The sequence below is a fragment of the Thunnus thynnus genome, chromosome 8 (genome assembly GCF_963924715.1).
Source record: "Thunnus thynnus chromosome 8, fThuThy2.1, whole genome shotgun sequence".
In the NCBI taxonomy this organism is placed as follows: domain Eukaryota; kingdom Metazoa; phylum Chordata; class Actinopteri; order Scombriformes; family Scombridae; genus Thunnus; species Thunnus thynnus.
In genome coordinates, this window is record NC_089524.1 from 1,869,690 (window position 1) to 1,889,845 (window position 20,156).

General features: G+C 39.8%; 1 protein-coding gene across 3 annotated transcripts in view; it reads left to right on the plus strand.

Annotated features, from left to right (window-relative positions):
* frem1b (Fras1 related extracellular matrix 1b) overlaps window positions 1-20,156 on the plus strand; it is a 66,550-nt gene that overhangs the window by 38,025 nt on the left and 8,369 nt on the right. For all 3 annotated transcript variants that reach the window (XM_067596075.1, XM_067596076.1, XM_067596077.1), the window contains 8 exons: window positions 1,633-1,897; window positions 10,117-10,543; window positions 16,465-16,666; window positions 16,762-16,906; window positions 17,498-17,627; window positions 17,738-17,810; window positions 18,092-18,241; window positions 19,989-20,156. The exon at window positions 19,989-20,156 is cut by the window's right edge and continues 185 nt beyond it. In XM_067596075.1, the coding sequence (XP_067452176.1) occupies window positions 1,633-1,897; window positions 10,117-10,543; window positions 16,465-16,666; window positions 16,762-16,906; window positions 17,498-17,627; window positions 17,738-17,810; window positions 18,092-18,241; window positions 19,989-20,156 (1,560 nt within the window). The remainder of the gene's footprint in view (window positions 1-1,632; window positions 1,898-10,116; window positions 10,544-16,464; window positions 16,667-16,761; window positions 16,907-17,497; window positions 17,628-17,737; window positions 17,811-18,091; window positions 18,242-19,988) is intronic.

Below are 20,156 nucleotides of genomic sequence, written 5' to 3' on the forward strand. Positions count from 1 at the left end.
GGAAGGCTGTGCAATGACAAATGTGTTTCCTGATATCCAACAACTGTGCCGCATTTCCTCCGTGTGTCTGTCTCTCTTCTGCTCCGCTCTGTGTGTATGTGTGGAGGGGTTAAGCCCCGCCCTCAGTGAAACACAGAGAGCAGAGCAGAGGAGGGGAACTAGCGCGACCTTAAATAAACAGCAAAACACAGTAGAGACTCTCACACTGAGCTGAAATGAAATGAGTGCACATAAATTAGATAGATAATATAAATAAACATATTTTGTTTCTTTCAGGGGGCCTGCAGGGTCTCGTTTGGCGTGGCAGACGCTGAGCATACAGTTGAAATCTTACAGAAGTCCAAATGGCTGGTTTAAAGGCACAGTTTAGTTTCTGAACATGAACTGTGTGTCAGTGGACTGAGCGTTTTAATACCTTGACAGTATTTAAACAGCACCGCGACCTGCTTTATAATCAGAAAATAAATGGAAATCTCGCTTTCTATAATATGTCCCCTTAAACGTGTGCCAGTCAGTGGACTCTTTCATCCAGAGTCTCTTACAGTATGAACAAACAAGTTTTTTAAAATTGAATGTTCACCCAAATTTTGGTAACGCTTTATTTTACAGGTCCTTTAATTTTATACTTCAAGGACATTTTACTGAAAAAGTGGTGCAATTTGTTACAAATTATGAGAAAAATTAAGAAAGTGTTAAGCTGGTTTAGCTGGTAGGCCACAGCTCATTATATTTGGGTCCATATGCAGTTCTTAATTTGCAAATAAATAATAATAATAAATTAGATTCTTAATAATTCTTTGACGGACAGAAAAAAAATACTTTTCTGTGTGTAGTTTTATGCGTCAAACTACATTTTAACACTTTATTTTATGGATCACTTGCTGTCCAGGAAAGTTTTTCAGTAATTTCAGCTAAAAGTAGCTGCTCTGTTTATTTCTCAGGACATTTCTTTATTCGAGTTTTTAAGAAACAACCTAATAAGCTAATATGTAGTTTGACACACAAAACTACACACTGAAAACTGAGTGAATATTGGTCAGTTAAAGAATTGTTAAGAGTCTAATTTAGTAAGATTTTTTTGCAAATGAACAACTACATATGAATCCAAATATAATTAGTGGGCATCACTAGATAAACTGATATACTTTGTACCACATTGCATTATTTGTGTAAAATTTACCCATAAATACTTGCAAATTACGCAGAAAATTTCCAGGAAAACAAAGTGTTACCCAAATTTTTGTTTTATTGATTTTTTTAAATCTGATGTTCACCAGTTTTTTAACATTCAAAATACAGTAAATGTCAATGAATTTCCACATTTCTTTTGAATAATCAGCAAAAATAATGACTTTAATACATACAGTAAGTTAGTAGCTAAAAACTGCTCCAACCACCCATAAACCATAAAGATTAGTTTAGTTTAGTTGTAAAAATAACAAGATATAAAAAAACATAAAACTCAATAATATATTTATCAAAGAAGAAAAACTTACAGAAGAAAATTAGAATAACCAATAATCATACTGTACGTGCCAATAATAAAATAAACATAGATATATAAACATGTCAACTGCTAATAACAAACATATGATACAACTAAAGTCTCCCTCTTTGACCTTTGCCCTCCAGGTGACATAGTGCTGCTGAGCAAGGCAGTGCATCTGATGGAGGGGCAGCGCGTCGTCCTGAACACCGACATCCTGCTGGCGTCGGACTTGGCGGGACGTCCGGAGGAGCTGATCTACACGGTGTCCGTCCCGCCTCGTCACGGCCTCGTCCACGCCGTCCAGCAGCCCGGCGTCCCGCTGATCACCTTCACGCAGCTGGACGTAGCCGCGCACCGAGTGTGTTACACGCACGACAACAGCCACGACGCCCAGACCGACTCCTTCAGGTGAGACATTAGACACGTTACATTAAACAGAAAAGTGAAACCAATGTGGAAGAGCCTCAAACCTGCATTCTCTCTAACGGCCAGCAGGGGGCGACTCCACTGGCTCCAAAAATAAATCTGATTGTCTGGAAATCTATGAGACTTGGTTTATTACCTCATTAAACAGTTTCCTAATGAGTTTATGGTCTTAATGGCTAGTTTCAAGTCTTCTTCAATACAGCGTGATGTTCATTTTCTAAATTATGGCCCCATTTAGAGTAAAATAGACGATAAAGCAGCGTCTGCTTTAGGTAGTAGTAGTAGTGACCTTAGTGAGGTGCTGTAGTTGGACGTTCTATCCTCTCGTCCAAATATGGTCACTTCTCATCACTTCTGGCTCCAAAAAAACCAAGATGGCGACAGTCAAAATGCCAAACTGGAGGCTTCAAAACAGGAAGTCCACAAATCATTATTTTTATACAGTTTATGGTTACAAGAAGGTTGATCATTTTAATCTGTTTTATTTTAGAAACACACTGTATGTGACGCATTTTTGAGGCCGTTTCACAAACACTTTCCCAACCCAAAGACAGCAGATGCTTTCAAACAATTAACTCTTTGAACCTGATTAATGCAATTTACATAAAAAAACCTCATCTCTTCATCTAAGAGTCTTTAATTCTAATAATACTGAGACGTGCTGAACACATAGACGTCATAAACATGTCCAAAAACGCTTCTTATAACTTCTGATGTGGCCTCATAATCATGTCTACATGTTTTCTTCAGCATCAACAGTAACTCAGTGATAGATGTCTGTACATCCATAGTTACAGTGCAGACAGGAGCTGCTGGAGCTGAAACAACATGACTTTATGGTGCAGAAAAACTGGGCTCAGGTGAACAGAAAGCATAACGGGAACTCAGAACATGTTGATGCAAAATGGAAGTAAAAATCCATAAAAGCCCTGACACTTCTGATACAGATATTTACTGTGTGTTGAAAACTTATAGACATACAGATCAAGTGCTTCTCCCCTGCCAAATGACGGCATATCGACGGCCGAAGAGCAAAACCTCCGATCTGAAAAATGCACTTTTTTGAGAAAACTAAAAAAAAAACTTGTTTTCTTGCAGAATGCTATTTGTTAAGGATACCCAACACATAATACACTGTTTTTGGACTATATTATTATATTATGTGTTAATACTGACTAGATATTAATGCCTCGCAATGTGCAGATAGGAGCTTTTGCACTTGGTGCAAGTTGAAAGAGGTTCTACAAAACGATGCTCTAAATTCAGTTAATTAAAATCAAATTAAAAATAAAGTTAAGTTTGTTTTCAGGTAAAAAGATGTAGTAAATGTAATAGTTACTACATTGTAGTAAACTAGAATTCCTTAAATTCAGTGTATTTGCTTCCTCGTCCGCTGGAGATGAATGTTCAGTGATTCGTGCTGTAGCCTCTCTACACAACCAAGGATTATCTTGATTATCTTGATTATCTTGATTATCTTGCAGACAGACTGAATATGAGCAACCTTCCTTGTTCTCATCATCCAAAGTTAAATCCACCAATCAGGAAATTCTGCAGATAGGAGGTTTTGCGCTTCGGCTGTCGATATCTAAGTATCCTGCAAAAGGAAGTAAAGACCTCAAACCCAAAGTTTTAAAACATCATCAGTCATCAAACTCACAATATGAACAAAAACCAGATTTTCATCCAAATGTAGTGCAAACTATAACTTCTACTGTTATGTGAATGTTTGGAGTTGGTTCATCAAGATAAACAGTCGGTGGTGCTAAACTTTTACACCTCAGACAAGAAGAACTCAGGTTGTTATTTTGTTTTTTTGCAAATTGAAAAATGCAAATAAAAACTGGTGGATAGAAACAAACCTGTCAAATCTTTATTCCAGAGCTACAGGCTGGAGGCAGACACACCATCAATGATTGATTTTAATCAGTTTTAATATGTTTTAAATGCCTTTTATACTTTATGTTCATTTCTTTTCCATTTTTTCTGTGATTCAGGTTCTTTTTAGTGTGTCTGTGGCAGTTTTAACAAGGTCCTTTAAAAGTTTATGTATTCAGAAAGACATTATTGTGCCCAAGATGCTTTTTTTGGTAAATAAGACAACTCAAAATAAATGTAGAATACAAAACTAAAGGATGGTGCAAACAACAGGCTAAAAATACATTCATAAAAAAATAATAGTAATAATTTGACCCAGTATTTTAAGTCCATAATAAAAGACTTTACTAACAAAATCTGCACATATAAACCAGAGTAAGACGATTGTTTCTGTTGGTGTTGAGCAGCTGTTCTCTTTGACTTTGGCCCTCTCGGCTAAGTGAAGCTGTTTTGCAGCACAGCATGAAATTATGCACACATCAGAAGAATAAATGGCAAAATTATCTGCCTACATATTGTGAGAGGAGGATATTTCTGTCAGCACCGCGCCCCAAAAAAGTATCACACACAACATTTGGCCGACGAGAGAAAACTGGGCACCGAGACGAGAAGAGAAAAAAAAAAAACGTCAGTGTCAGGAGACGAGAGGCTTTTTCTGCTGCAGTATGTTTATCTGCTTTTCCAGCCAATTTGGCCGGCGGCAGGTTTTTTTTTTTTAAGGGGGGGGGGGGGGGGGGGGGGGGGGGGGGGGGGGTGTTGGTGTGTGTGTGACCTGGAGTGTGTGCAGACCCCGGGTTTGTCACCCAGACCTCTGTTGCCCCGACCGGCTGGCTATCTGGCTCTGAAAGACGGTCAGATCACAGCCAAGACTGAAAGACTGACAGACAGAAAAGCAGACGGACAGAGAGACGAGTGTTCAGGTAGGAAGACAAAAGCCTTCCAGACATGGAATATGTAACATTATTTGTCTGTTAAAGTGATGGCGTTTTACATTAATGATCTTTGCAGACAGACATTAAAAGAAATAGTAGTTAAAATGTTGGATGAGGAGGAGGAAGAATTATTTTTACTTGAAATATTAACTTATTTTAGTGTTTTTAAGTCTTAAAGGACAAATTTCATGCACATTTCCAGCTCTATGTTTATATTCTGGAGCTCTACTGGAATATCTTTGCATGATTCCCAGTTAAAAACTCCTTATTTATCTTCTACTGGTCCTTTATGCAGCCCCTCAGTTCAGCCTCTGTCTGAAACAGGCTGTTTTAGCTCCTGTCTCTTTAAGGCCCCGCCTCCTGATGAGCCCACTCTGTTCTGATTGGTCAGCTTCAGGAAGCTTCCTCCGGCTCCGGAGGCTACGTAAACAAACTATAGTAGCAGGATTTCACTTCTTTTCCTCCTTCTTTACTCTAAATGTCAACTTCTTAAATCCATCCGTACATGTTGGAGCTGAACAACACATGGAAACACCTTAGCAACCACCTTAGCAACCACCTTAGCATGAGGGCAACATAATGGACGGCCTTTTATGGGCATGCGTGATGAACTGACATAAGCTTGTCGGCAAGGTAGAAAATGACGTGATCTAAAATATGAGAGTGAGCAACACATGGAAACACCCTAGCAACCACCTTAGCAACCACCTTAGCAACAAAGGTTACAGAACGGACGGCTGTTTGTGGGCATGTGCAAACATGGCGTCATCTCAAGGAGGAAGTAGAGGCACTGGCGCCGGAAGTAGGGGGGCTAAGGGCCACTGGCGTTCCAGAGTTTATTAAAGTTATTTTATTTGTGCATCAGACATGAAGATTGAGATAATAAATGTATTACAGTGATGTTAGATCTGTTTAGTGACGTGTTCAAAGTGTTGCACAAATGTTTCTGGTTCCACTGAGGAAGATTGACTCAACAGACATGAGACCAACATGTTAAACTGCCATCAGATTAACGAAGGCATAAAGCGTCCCACATCTGAATCTATAGTTGAGTGAATGGAGTCGAGTTGATAAAGAGTTTTAATACAGTTATCAGTCCCTCCAGGAAATTGTGATTTTGTGAGCGCAATAATCTACGCAAATTCAAGAAGTGCTTTCAGTTTTGCTAAATTACCACAACTTTTCCACATGAAACGGCCAACTCAACGGAGCGCTTGTGGTTTTGAGCGATCGTGGCGTTTGGTGTGCTGGAAACTGACGTCATTGCGGCATTCAGCAAAGATTCAGGCGCATTCAGGTGGAAGACGGACAAATCTCACCTGCCAACAAAAACGACGCCATTAGACGAGCAACACAATTCCCAAATGTTCCCAAATGTTTCCAAATGTTCCTAAATGTTCCCAAATGTTCCCAAATATTTCTAAATGTTCCCAAATATTTCCAAATGTTCCTAAATGTTCCCAAATGTTTCCAAATGTTCCCAAATGTTCCCAAATATTTCCAAATGTTCCTAAATGTTCCCAAATGTTTCCAAATGTTCCCAAATGTTTCCAAATGTTCCCAAATGTTCCCAAATGTTCTCAAATGAGGTTTGACTCAGTCAGTCAGAAGAATACAAGCTGATGTTGTTCAGACAGCAAAGATGGACGTAATCTACCTCAAACATAAACATGAAACTATATTTTTATGTTAGTGGATTTATTTTAATGGCATTATTGATGATTATATTTGGTGCTAAAGTTGAGCTGAAAGTTTATTTAATAAAGGTTTAATTAATCCATTTATAATAAGGCTTATAAATGGATTCAAGTACAGTATTTTGTTTTTATATAACTTTGAGCCCATGGTTCTCATATTCAGAAAATACATTTAAAAATTATTTAAGTTATTTTACCACAAACACACATAAAACATCACAAACTGTATCGCAATTGTCGCCGCAAAATCAAACATTTCAGCCACAATAAGCACAAAAAAATTGTTGCAAAATCCTGCAGGACTGATGTATTTATATGTAACACTGAAAACATATTAATGGTGTTAAGATTGATTAGTGTCCATATTTGTTACAGTATTAGCTAGGGCTGTGCGATATGTCGATATATATCGTTAGATGAAACACGTATATCGTTTCATTTTATGTTATATCGTTTATATCGTGGTGTCGCAAATCACACTTTTAACGGCAATATCTTTCGTCTTTTGACGACGTTTTGTCCAGGAGTCCAACGAGGAGCTCGTACCTAAGAAAGGAGCTACTTCTGTCATATAGACGTGGGTTTGGGTATGAAAAGTCTGACACGGACCAGAAAACTGTATTTTGCAAATTATGCCGCAGACATTAGGCCCCCTCATCAAACTCAAACACCTCTTTTACCAAGTGAAAAGTGTGAATTGAAAATTTGCACAAAGGTTCATTCAAAATGTAATAAGAAACAGGCCTTTCCATGTCTGTTCATTGAATTTACAGAAAATGTGCTATATCAGCCCTAGTATTAGCTCAATAAAATGAATTAACGTGTGTTGTATTGGGACAGTCGGAGTCGGAGGCTCGGCTGTTATAGTGACTCAGGTGTGTCCACATCTGAATCACACACACCTGTGCAACGTGTGTGTGTGTGTGTTGCCGTGACAGCAGATGATGAATGGGCATTATTAGGAGAATAACAACAACGCTGGTTGGCCACAGACTGCCGTCCCTGGGCAAATGTGGCCGACACTGGAGCCAGATGTTACACCAGGACCTGCCTCTGAGTGTGTGTGTGTGTGTGTGTGTGTGTGTGTGTGTGTGTGTGTGTGGTGGCCGGTATGCTGAGGCCCGGGGCAGTTTGTCAGCTGCAGGGCTGAGAGGCAGATTGTGTTGGCAGAGGGCTGAGAGGAGGACAAAATCTACAACACACACACCTCATTTTTCAAGTCCACTGCACTGTCAGTTGTCACCACAGTGTGTGTGTGTGTGTGTGTGTGGTGTTGACGATCTGGTCAAGGCTATAAATGAAAACAGGCCTTTATGTGAGTGATTGATGACTGACGCTGCTGTCAGTGTTACTGAAGGGAAAGTCATGAGATTAATTATTCTAAATGATTCATAATCAAACGACACCTCGAGTCGTATGTTGCTCTTATGACTTTTATATATTTCTCAGTGGAAAAGAAACTTCCTGCTCTTCATTCCTAAAATTAACAGACATTTTTTCTTCTCTTCTTGCTCATTTTGGATCTCCAGCTTTTAGTAAAGAGTCAAAGGAATAATTATTATTTTAGTAAAGATTGAGATTAAAATTAATAAAGATATCGATCTCATTTCTGTTTAAGTACAGAGCTAGCCTAGCTTAGCATTAAAGACTGAGAGCAGGAGGGAACAGCTAGCCTGAACCTATCCAAAGTTAAATAAAAACACCTACTTCCAAAGCTCACTAATTAACATTTTGTTTCTAGTTTGTTTGAAATGAAAACTACAGTTTGTGGTTTCAGGTGGAGTAAAGGAACATTCAGACAAAAATCAGCTCTGTGTTAAAACATAACAAGGGCCAGCGGTGGCGTTGGCGTGTTGATTGAGGTACCGATGAGACAGTGAAACACAATCCAGGAAGTCTAGTTGGAGCTACAGATTTATGCATCAAAAACCAAAACATCACACAGCAGTTTGTAACACTCACAAACAGGATTTTACAACTCTGGGAACTTATCACGGCAGCAACTGTTTTATCTTTCATCGCAACAATCATGAGGTAAACAGTCGAATACGGTGTTCACGTTAAAAAGTAACCCACCGGGAATCTGCGCTTGCGTGTATGTGATTGGCTAAAACAGTGCCTTGCCGGATGACATTGAGCCAGGTTGAACTTTTTTTTTCCCGGACACCCCCGCTGCATCGACGCAGTGCCTCCATTCAAATAAAAAGGAGGGCTGCGTTTTTCATGCAGATGCAGATGTCGGTCTGAACGCCCCCTAACTGCTGGAAGTATTTCTTGCTGAACAACAGTGTATTCTGTCACGATGAGTAGCAGGAATGGACCCAAATGCAAAGACTGAAGGCGAAGCAGCTCTGAAGAAAATTCTTTATTTGGCGTAGGCATCACGAACAAAAGCTGATGGATCAGGTAGTGCAAGCAGGCATCTAAACAGAACAACAAAGGACTTAAAAACTAACTGAACTAACGAGGAGATGAGGTGCAGGTGGGGAGATGGGTGGAGAACTCAGGAGAGGAGAGCGAGGTGATGAAACAGGGGAACAGACAGGGAGCTGATTGGCTGAGGGGGGACACAGGGAGCTGATTGGCTGAGGGGGGACACAGGGAGCAGGGCAGGGCTGACGAGTCTAACACCGGGCAGGTGTGGAGAGAAAAACCGGCCAGAGAGGAGCGCAAGAACACAGCAGGGAAACACAAACTCTCAATACAACCTACAACAAACTGTCCAAGAATAACCATGAACACAAACCCAAAGTACACAACACCCTAAGATAACCAACAAAGGCGGTCCTCTAAACCAGCCACCCAAACCACAACAAGCAAAACCATATGACCAGGAAGACTTGACAACAGAAGTGTAACACAGGAAACCCCAAAGAACACAAAGAGTCCAAAACACAAACAGAAAGTCCAGGCAGGATGTGACAGTATCCATCCACCCGGGACTTCAGGTTTTGGTTTTAGTCTCTGTTCAGGTTCCGTGGTACCAAACCTGCATCCTCACTGTGACTGACAAGACAGTTTCAGCACGAAGCTCGTCCTAAAACCACAAACTGTTTTTTAGCTATGCTAGCGGCACGGCTCTATGGAAGACAATGTTGGTCTGAAATACCTCAACATCTGTCAGAGGAGGAATTTCCTGACTTCTCCTCAAAACTGTTGCATTGGTTGCTATGAAATTTCATTCAGACAGTCCTGTTCCCCTCAGGATTGAATTATAATAACTTTGATCTCCTGACATTTCATGTAGCGCCCTCATCTGGACTAAATTTAATTTGGTTTATGACCAAATAGCTGCAAAACTAATAACATTCCCCTCAGCTGTGCTTTGTGTTTAGTGCTAATTAGCAAGTGTTAGCACCAAAAGGCTAAATTAAGATGTTGAGTCTTGTAAACATTATACCAGGTTAACACGTCATCATCTATGTCTCGTTACATTTCTGTTTATGTACAGATTATATACTGTATATGGCTGTTGTTCATGCAAGATTAAAAACTGTATAAATGTGCACAAACACATAATTTAATCTACTAACTAAACAAAGTGTGAACTATATAATACTGGAGTTAAAATAGAGTTACAATTTATGAAATAAAAAGATTTGTGACATTATTAAAGGCTTCACATACAAACTTTAATTCTGGATTTATAAACAGCTGTTATGACAACAGATTAAATGTAGTTTTGTCTTCTCAGTTTCGTCGTCACCAACGGCGACTCGTCCCGCAGCGGGATCCTCCACTTCACCATCGAACACGGCGATCGCATCCCGCCGACCCTCAACCGTAACGCCGGCCTCCGGCTGCAGGACGGCGCCACAGAGACCATCACCGCCGACCAGCTGCAGCTCACCGACCCCGACACAGCCGTGGCTAACCTGAGCTACGTCGTCACGCAGCCGCCGCGCTACGGCAGACTGCTGCTCAGAGGAGTCCCGCTGCCGTCGCCGCCGCCGCTGAGGTTCACCCAGACGGATGTGGACGACCTGAACCTGGCTTACCGGCACGACCTGGGCAGCCTGGCGGAGATCGACAGGTTCTACTTCCTGCCAACTGACAGCAACAACAGAGGATACCTGGAGTTCGGACAGCTGAGAGAAGAGCCGGCTGTCTTTAACATACAGGTGAACCATTGTTAGTGTTTCCTAAAGGCTGCAGTGATTTATTTAGTCTTAGTCTTACTAGTAGTGGAGCAACACGCAGCTAAATCAGAACACAGATATATTTAGAGTAAGAATATTTATCACCATCACTTATTTTTGCAATAAAATGTTATTTTGTTGTGTTGGAAAGACGAGACTGCTCCAACTTTTAATTTATTTCTTGATCAAAAATCTTATTGTCTGGACAAGTTGTCATCGGAAAACAATTTCTGGTCATCTTTTATCTCATATTTGTAAACTAGATGTTTTGATATAAAAGAATATTGTTTAATGGACTTTTGGTAAAGACATAATTGGCTCATTGGATATGTATATGAGCGCAATATCTCAGGAACGCTGTGAGGGAATTTCTCCAAATTTGGCACAAATGTCCACTTGGACTCAAGGATGAACTGATTAGATTTTGGTGGTCAAAGGTCAAAGGTCAAGGTCACTGTGACCTCACAAAACACATTTTTGGCCATAACTCAATAATTCATATGCACACTAATGTCTAATAGGATAAAATGTTGAAGTGATATTTTATATCCAAAAGGTCAAAGGTCATCTTCACTGTGACATCATAATGTTCTGCAAAAACACTTTTCTGGCTGTTATTTAACGCCATAACTCAGGAGCAGAAGAGCAGATTGTCACTATATTTCACATTTGGTCGGATACTGAACTGGTGACATTAATCCTTGAAACTGTGGTGACTGTTTCATTAAATTCCTATTAAAGTCTTCACCACAAATATTATATGAATCTGGACAGACAATAAACGGCAACTGGACTGGTCGGCGGAGGCTTACAACCGTGAGACAGTATTTCTAGTTGTTTTTTGATACAAACAGTATCTTCAGTTTGATGAGTTGGAAAATAAAAAAAAGTTGTGGGGCTAAAATGTAAAGTTTGTCCGGAGGGTCATTAAAACCTAAACGGTTCATCCTCTGAGGAGCAGGAATAACTTAAACGCACAACATGTAATTTCAGCTGCTAGGCGTCTCAATCAAAACAATAACAAAAGACGGAGTGTGATGACAGTGTGAAGTAGCAAGGGATCATGGGAGTTGTTGTCTTCGTCGTTAAATAACCAGCTTCACCAGGATAGGATTACTCCAGTGTTAAACAAACGCACACGCAGATTAAACTCGTTAAAATACTAATTAAAGCTGTTTCACCTAAAAAACCAATATTTCTCTGAAGATGTTTGGTGACCACCGGACTTCCTGGAGGGGCTGTTAGCCGAGCTGCTGCTAACGTTTGTCCAGTTTATTTCTCTGATAACTTAAGATCCAGACGTCCAATGACTAAAATCCTTCTTCTGGCTAAAAGATATAGTTAAAAACCACCTAAATTCATCATGAAAATGTGTCTTAAAACTGAATAAAAGTCCATTTATAACAGTTTGTGTGGAACAACCACAACGCCGATGTATTATCTTGTATGTGTGTAAGTTACTCTTTGGTAGACGCCATTGTAGCGGACAAACACAGCGCCGCCGTATGCATCTGGTGCGTGTTTACTCTTTGGTAGAGGAGGTATGACGCCATCGACAGGCGACCAAATGAAACGGTCCGTTACTTTGATTAAATTACAGATTTCTCTGGGTTTGAAACTTGTTGTAAACATTTGGGATAATGTAAGTACACAACTCAACAACATATATAACACAGGTCTAGTTGTTTTTACACATTTTAATGTGGAATAATTACAGATTATTGCTTTAAAGCCAATTTGACAGCAATATAGCAATCCTGGAAATAGTAAATTACTGGAAAACTTGTCTTTAAAAGAGAACTGAGATTCAACGTTACACTCCTATAACATCGTCAGACTCATTATTGACAGTTTTTAAAAAAGGATCAAAATCGATGCAGCAGAACTCCACCTCAGCATGTTTCCAGGTGATCTATGTGTAAAAGTGGTATGCATTGTGGGTAATGTAGGAATAGTGGTAGTGGTAGTGTGTGGAATAAAAAAAGATGACATCTATGTTTCTCCTGCAGCGATTTTCAACCTTTAAAGCATTGAAGTTTTTAATTTTTTGGCCAGAAGCAAATAAATGTAGTGGAGTAGAAAGTACAATATTTAAGTATAAAGTAGCATCACATGGAAATACTCAAGTAAAGTACAAGTACCTCAAAACTCTACTTTAGTACAGTACTTGAGTAAATGTTCTTAGTGACTTTCCACCGCTGTAGCTAGAGCCAGAGAAGAAGAACTCGACATCCAGCAGTTGAAATCTGCATATTTAGAAGATCTCATGTTTGTTCCCGTCGAGGCTGCTGGTTGATGTTAGAGGTGAAGCTGCTGACTGAAGTACACTGATAAATATTTGAAGCAGAGAGCAGCAGGTGAGCCAAGACTGACCCCCCCCTCCACCCCCCCCCACCCCACCCATTGCATGCTACCTGCTCACACACACACACACACACACACACACACACACACACACACACACACACAGGCAGCCAGGTGGCTAACACGTTGGCCGGGCCGACTGTCCTGAGCCTCTGAGAGGACTGGAGGCTGTTTTCTGATAGGACGGATGTTTATGTTTATGTTTATTATATTTAAGAAGGGACAATGCACATGAATTAACATGAGTCCATCATGTAAATGTGCCGGATTTAGAAAATTACAGGCTAATTTTCATCTGCAGTTCCCCGGCAGGTTGATGGAATATAAAAAAGAAAACATACAAGATGAAGAGTAAAACAGTGACATAACCGCACTACTCCAGATTATAACAGCATGTTTGATTTTACAGTAATGTTTTATAGATCTGGAGAAAGAGGTTCAGAGATGTGATGTTTCTTAGCGTTCCAGGTTTGTGCTGCTCGACTCTCCAAAGGTACTTTTTCTATGTGCTGTTTAATCCCTGCAGGTAGCTGAGTTCTGAAATGTGTGTGTGTTGGGTGTAAATGTGTATGACATGTACAGTAGGTGAGTGTTTTGCCTCCTGTGTGTGTGTGTGTGTGTGTGTGTGTGTGTGTGTGTGTTCAAAGACTTCATGAATATTTCACACTGAGGAGCAGAGGGATCCACAGTTCATCTGTCCGACGGTCAAACTGCTTTTTTTTTTTTTTTTTTTTAAAGTCACTAAAAAGATTCTTTTGAGAAGAAAAATGAATTCCTGATATTTCTCATATCAACTGCTGCAGGTGTCATAAAGTACAACAAGAAAAACACTGTGAAGAAATTAAATTGAAGTAAAAGTAAAAGTATCCTGTCTGACTGTTTCAGTCACAGAAAGAGAAACTTGGAGGTAAATATATATATTTTTAAATTTATAATGATTTGATTATCAATTAATCTTTCAGTCAGAATAACGTCAGAAAACAGAATCTTTAAATGAACGTTGTTTTTGTCCAATAAACCGTCCAAAACCAAAATTTACTATTATATTAAAGAACCCTATTGTAAAAAAAAAAAATCACTGGTTAGTTAATTATCACAATAATTGTTGACTGATGTCATATTATTTACTGATTGTTTCATAAAGCAACATTTTAATTAAATACTGTATGAACAAGTCAGAGGAAATGAAAGAAATTAAACTAGACTAAAAAAAATAATCAATCGGGACAGTTTTAATAACATCTGATAACTGATCAGTTTCAGTTTGACAGTCTGTGTGTGTGTGTGTGTGTGTGTGTGTGTGTGTGTGTGTCACATACTGTGGACAGATCAATAAGAGTCTCTGATCTGATTATTACACATGACAGGAGCGACCTCCGGTGGCCGGACGACAGAACTGCACGTCTGTCAGAGCCAAAGAGAAAAAAATGATTAATCTGGACTCACAACAGAAATGAATTTTATTGTATTTTGTCAAGATTTTTGAGACTTAACTTACACCAAGAAGATTTTCTGTTTAATTGGCAGTTATATCTCTAAAATGTATTATATTATTGAACTAAAACAAGACAGTCGACAATGTAGAGATACTAAATTTGGACTCAACATCATTTCATAATGTAGAGAAAGTTTATTATCAGAGAGCAAAGCAGCAATATTCTCAACATATTAGTCTGACCATTTGACTGTTTTATACTTTTATTTTTATACTTCTTATTTTTAGAGATTGAATATTTCTGTCTGATTGTTTTTACTCCTTTTATTCTGTTTTTCTGATTATAACCTGAATGTTGTTGAAGCATTTTATTTTACTTGTCACTGGAAAATATTTTGTTTAATCCAATGTGTAATTTTAAATTAGTATTATTAAGTTTCAAGTTCAAGTTTCTACATTGTTTCATCTCATTACACCAGTATAAGACAGTAAAAATCTTCTGTTTCAGCTCCTCAACAATGCAGTAAGGAAAAAAATATATATTTAAAATAATAAAAGCAATAATAACAGATAAAAAGAGTTAATTTGTCCCCATTACACTGTGTATTTGTTTTACTTGTCATGTGTTTGTTTATCTAACATATCTATAACATATATGTAGCATTGCTGTCACATGCTATCCCAGGTTTTGTTGTACCTTCCATGCTCTCCAGAGCTGTGTCTCAAATACTTCTGTTAGTTCACGTTCATGTAGTACACTGTGTACACTGTGTACTTACTGACGTAGTGTGCGGATTTTGACAGGGTGGTGTCGTCTCAAATCAAACACAGTCCTTGTGCACTTACCGGAAATGACGATCGCCAATTAGCATTAGCTAGCGTTAGCATTCGTGCTATCAAATCAAATTACAGACTGCTAAATTAACCCAAAAAACATACTGATGGCTTATATCCGACAACAGTATAGTGGTGCTTAGTGCTAAAAAACACATGTATAACTTATATTGGTATAATGTGGTGATGTTCACCGTAGTTACAACGTACCCGGCCGCCATTTCCAGTTTGAAAAGCGGTCCCTCCCCTTCCGCTACGTAGCCAAGTGTCCATTGTCCCACACTCAACTTTTTGACCGTTTTGAGTGCACCATGCAGGTTCTCACAGTGCATACTTCTCATTGTGAACACATTTATGCACTCAAAATGTTAAGTGTAAGTACTGAAGTGAAGCGATTTGAGACGCAGCACAGGAGACAAAGGGGAAGTAACCTCAATGACTTCCTGCTTTCAAACTCTTGCTGACATCGCCAGTGATGTAATAGGTTAGACAAGCATGGGGGATATGTTGAATTGAATCAAATGTGTGGTTTAGTATCTTATGTGATTCTTACTTGTTGTGGCTTGTGATGAGGATTACGCTGTGCTATGCTAATGTGTTTTGTGACATTGTCATACACCAGTTGGTATAAAGTAAAGGACACACCTGTGAGAAATACAGTACGGTTCTGCTGAGATGGACTGGAAGGCCTGTTTAAGGGGACGTTGTTGTTGATGTTGGTTTAAGGAGAGTAGAAATGAGAGGATGTCTGTGTAGCTGTGAGTTAAACCAGTTCAGATAAGTTTGATTTGCTTGTATTAATTTCTTTTTTTTGTTTGTTGTTTGTTACACTGGACAGGCTTCCTCAAAAACAACAAGAAGAGTATAAAACATGAGTGTATGTAAAGTGCAGTGTGCATGTGTCCTACCTATAACAAATGAATAAATATCTATATGTATATATATATTATATGTGTATGTACATATGAGTGTGCTTGTGTGTGTGTTACATCAGGCAGGCTGACAGCCTCCATTATTATACAAGTTCCTCCCCAATCTGAAAAAGAAAATCAAATACAACCAAATAAAATCAGAAACACCAGGCAGACAGGATGAAGTTGGAAGAAATGTAAAGTAACCAATAAGTTCAAGAAGTAAATGTAGAAGAGAAACTAGCAGAAACTGAAAATACCTGAAAAAGTACCAGAACTTCTGAGCCAGGTTCTCACAGCTCCTCTGCTCTGTTCTTACGGTAATAAATGTTTTTATAAATGTCTCCTGTTGCCTACAGGTGGATCGAGTGGACCGGACACCTCCCAGTCTGACCACCAGGCGGAGTCCCAGCACGGTGGTGGATCTGGGCGGCGGACGCTTCGGCATCTTCATCACCTCCAAACACCTGCAGGCCTCCGACCCCGACAGCCCCACAGAGGAGCTGGAGTTCTCCATCGGCAGACCTCCACACTTCGGCTACCTGGAGAACGCTCTCACAGGTCGACTGTCTGTCTGTTAGTCGTTGTGTTGCAGTGTTAGGAGCTCGATGTTGTCTTTAGTTGGATTGAGACTCTGTCCTCTCGTCCCCCGCCAGGCGCCTACATCAAAGGTCGTTTCACACAGCGGGACTTGGATCAGCGAGCTGTGGTGTTCGTCCTCCCGGTCGACATGGAGGTGACGGCAGACAGCTTCCAGTTCCGCCTCACTGACCCGGCAGGAAACACCATGCTGCCCGAAATGTAGGTTTATCTAACCAAAGGATCAGGGATGGTTGGGGATCATTATGGATTTTAAAGAGGACATACTGACCATTAGAAGATCCCTTCATAATGACCTTACAATGGAAGTGATGGAGGACAAAATCCACAGTCCTCCTTCAGTGCAAAAATGTATTTAAAAGTTTATCTGAAGCTAATATGAAGCTTCAGCGTCCAAATGAGTCAAATCAAGTAGATATCTTTCAACGTTACAGTCTTTTTAGTGCCAAAGTTCCTCTTTTTGTTACTATACTTCCACCTGCAGCTCAACAGGGAAACACTGTCCGAGGAAACACAAAGAGGGAATTAGATGCTAAAAAGACTGTAAATGTGTCAGATATCCACTTGATATGACTAACTCAGACTGCTGAAGCTGAATAGAAGCTTTGAACCTGCATTACAGGTAAAAACTGTCTTACAGTAGTCCTCTGCCTTTTGGGCTCGGTCCCTAAAAATTCAGCAGTGACATCTCTGACTCTGGATAATACAGTGAGGACTACGTTATTGAATAGAGTCAGTGTGTGAGTGTGTTGTGTTCAGTATATGAAGGATTCAGCCAAGTGTCTCCTGCAGACTGGAGTTGTCCTGGTCTCGGGTGGAGTTGTCGGCAACCTGCTACAGAACCTGTGAGACGGCAGGAACGCTGCAGATCCAGATCCAACGCAGCGGGAAGAGCATCGACCCGGCTTACGTTGCCATCCAGGTCTGACTGTGACAGCAAGAATTTAGTTTTAAAAAGTTCTGTCAATAAAGAAAATGCTCTTTATTAAGCTGATGAAGCTCAGTACCTGTTTTATTATCGTGCTTCTGCAGGTGGAGGAAGGATCGGCTAAACCCGGCAGAGATTTCACTCACAGCACCGCCAGTCTGATCCAGTTTGATCCAGGTCTGAGTCTACTGGACTCTATTCTGTTCTACTCTGCTTTATTTAACATAGACAGTGTCAGGTGACTCTCTGTTGGATCAGTTCAACATGGACATGAAACTCTCCTGAGCTGAAAATAATCAGCTTCATTAAAACAAAAGTCAACTACAACTCCCAGAAAGCATTGCTGTTAGAAACAACCAATCAGAGAGCTTCAGATGGCAGGATTAGCATATTATTCTATTATTTAGCAGCTGTCTTTCAGTGTTTGAATGTGATGCAGCTCTGATGTTTTGTTCCAGGAGTCAGTGTGAAAACCTGGAACGTTTACCTGATAGACGACGGTCTGGAGGAAAACCACGAGATCTTCACCGTCACCCTGAAAAACCCGAAGAACGCCGTCCTGGGACAGAGAAGCTCCGCTACCGTCGAGATCATCGACCCCAGAGGAGGTGAGAAATGATCAATGATAACTTATAAATGATAACGATCAACAACCAGGTGTGTTTACATGGAGAAAGAATTTATTTACTCAGTATGCAGAGGAAATATCTTCAGATCAACGATGATGACGTCACTCATGTTTGGATCTGCTTTGTTTCACTAAAAACAATAATGTTCATAGAAACAGTTCCTGCAACATCAATTATATTTATTTAAAACAATAAACAAAGAAGATGTTAAAGAATAAAAAGATATTTCCTCTGGTGGAAGAAACATCAGAGTGTCAACATGTATTTATGAAGCCATCAGGGGTGAGAGATTTAATTTTAGCGTCTAAATTAACACAATGTACCGTTAAATAAGATCTGAAGAGACGACAGCTTTGTGTATTCTTCCTGCAGAGAGGAACTCTACCTGTGAGGAAATATTAGTTAAATATTCTGATGTTACTGCTGGGAGAGAAAACAGAGCTGCAGATTTTAAACCTGTTTATCTGAAACATCTGAGCTGATCAATCAGGTGCAGCAGATATTTGTATGAATTTCCATTTCCTCCGCCCATATTTTTCATCTCTAAACAGGAACGCCTTAAAATACATATTGTATGGTAAATGGGCTGTACTTGTATAGTACTAGTTGGACTTCTAATCTTCCAAACACTCAAAGTGCTTTTACACTACGAGTCACATTCACCCATTTGCACACATTCATACGCTGAATGCATGCAAGGTCCCAACCCGCCCATCAGAGGGAATCTGGCAGTCTGGGGTTAATTATCTTGCCCAAGGACACTTCAACATGTGGCCGATCATCCGATTAGTGGGCGACCCGCCGCCCAAACACGCTATTCAGCAGTTTTCTTCCATTTAACCGTCATGTGGCGCTTTAGTAGTTAAGTAGAAATGTAATTTGACTGTTTAGTGATTAAAAAAGGGCCACAAATCCTCAGTAAATATCCCCCAAAGTTTTCATTCCAGCATGAACATATTTTGGAATTTTCTGTCCTTTTTCCGTTTTTTTTTTTTTTGAAAATGTGAAAAAATATGTGGTTCATTTGAACGTTGATCTGCAGCTTGTGCTTTTTTTCAAATAAATGGATAATGTACGTTAATAACCCAGAGAGCATAAACCTTCAAGTCATATGTTTCCTTCCCTTCAGATTCTTGTAAAGTGTTAAATTATCATGAAATCAGTGCAGAGTAATAAAGAAAGACGGCTTTCCATCAGTTTAAATTCTTTATAATAAATTAGCTCCACTTCTTCTGTCTTTGTTGACTGAATCGTTAGAAAATGTCTAGTCAGCTAAAGACTTTTGGCACTTTTTGTCATTCTTATCGTCTCATTAGTTGGCAAAATGTTGATCTCAGGTATATTGTTTGTCATGTTTGTTTATTTATATTTTTGTTTGTTTAACAGGGACCATACAGATAAACAACACAACAGATGTCTACAGGGCATCTAGCTGAAGCTAATTTGCAGCCTCTTGTGTTCTTTGTGAGGCTTTAAAACTATGTTCAAACAGCATGTGAGCACAGATTTAACAAGTATTCAGTGTTCACATCTTTGTTTAAGCTTCAAGTTCTGATTGTGTTTTAAATTCTGGTGTTAAGGTGTTTCATATTTGTGAGCCAGAAGTTATTTAGATCAGGGTGGTGGATGTAGGAGGGCGCTGAGGTGTAATATGTGTTCAGGTTAGGATGGTGTGATTTTTGTGGAATTGCTCTTTATAAATTTAGCTCTCTCTGTTGTCCATCAGGAAGATGCGACCCAGACGACCTGAGGGTGGAGGAGGACGAGAAGCGACCTCTTCCTCCTCCACCTCCTCCACCTCCTCCTCCTCACCTCCCTGAGCCTCCCCAGCCGGAGGAGGAGGACCCCGTCACCGACATCGAGGCGGAGCTGCTGTGGGAGAACCAGCCTCACC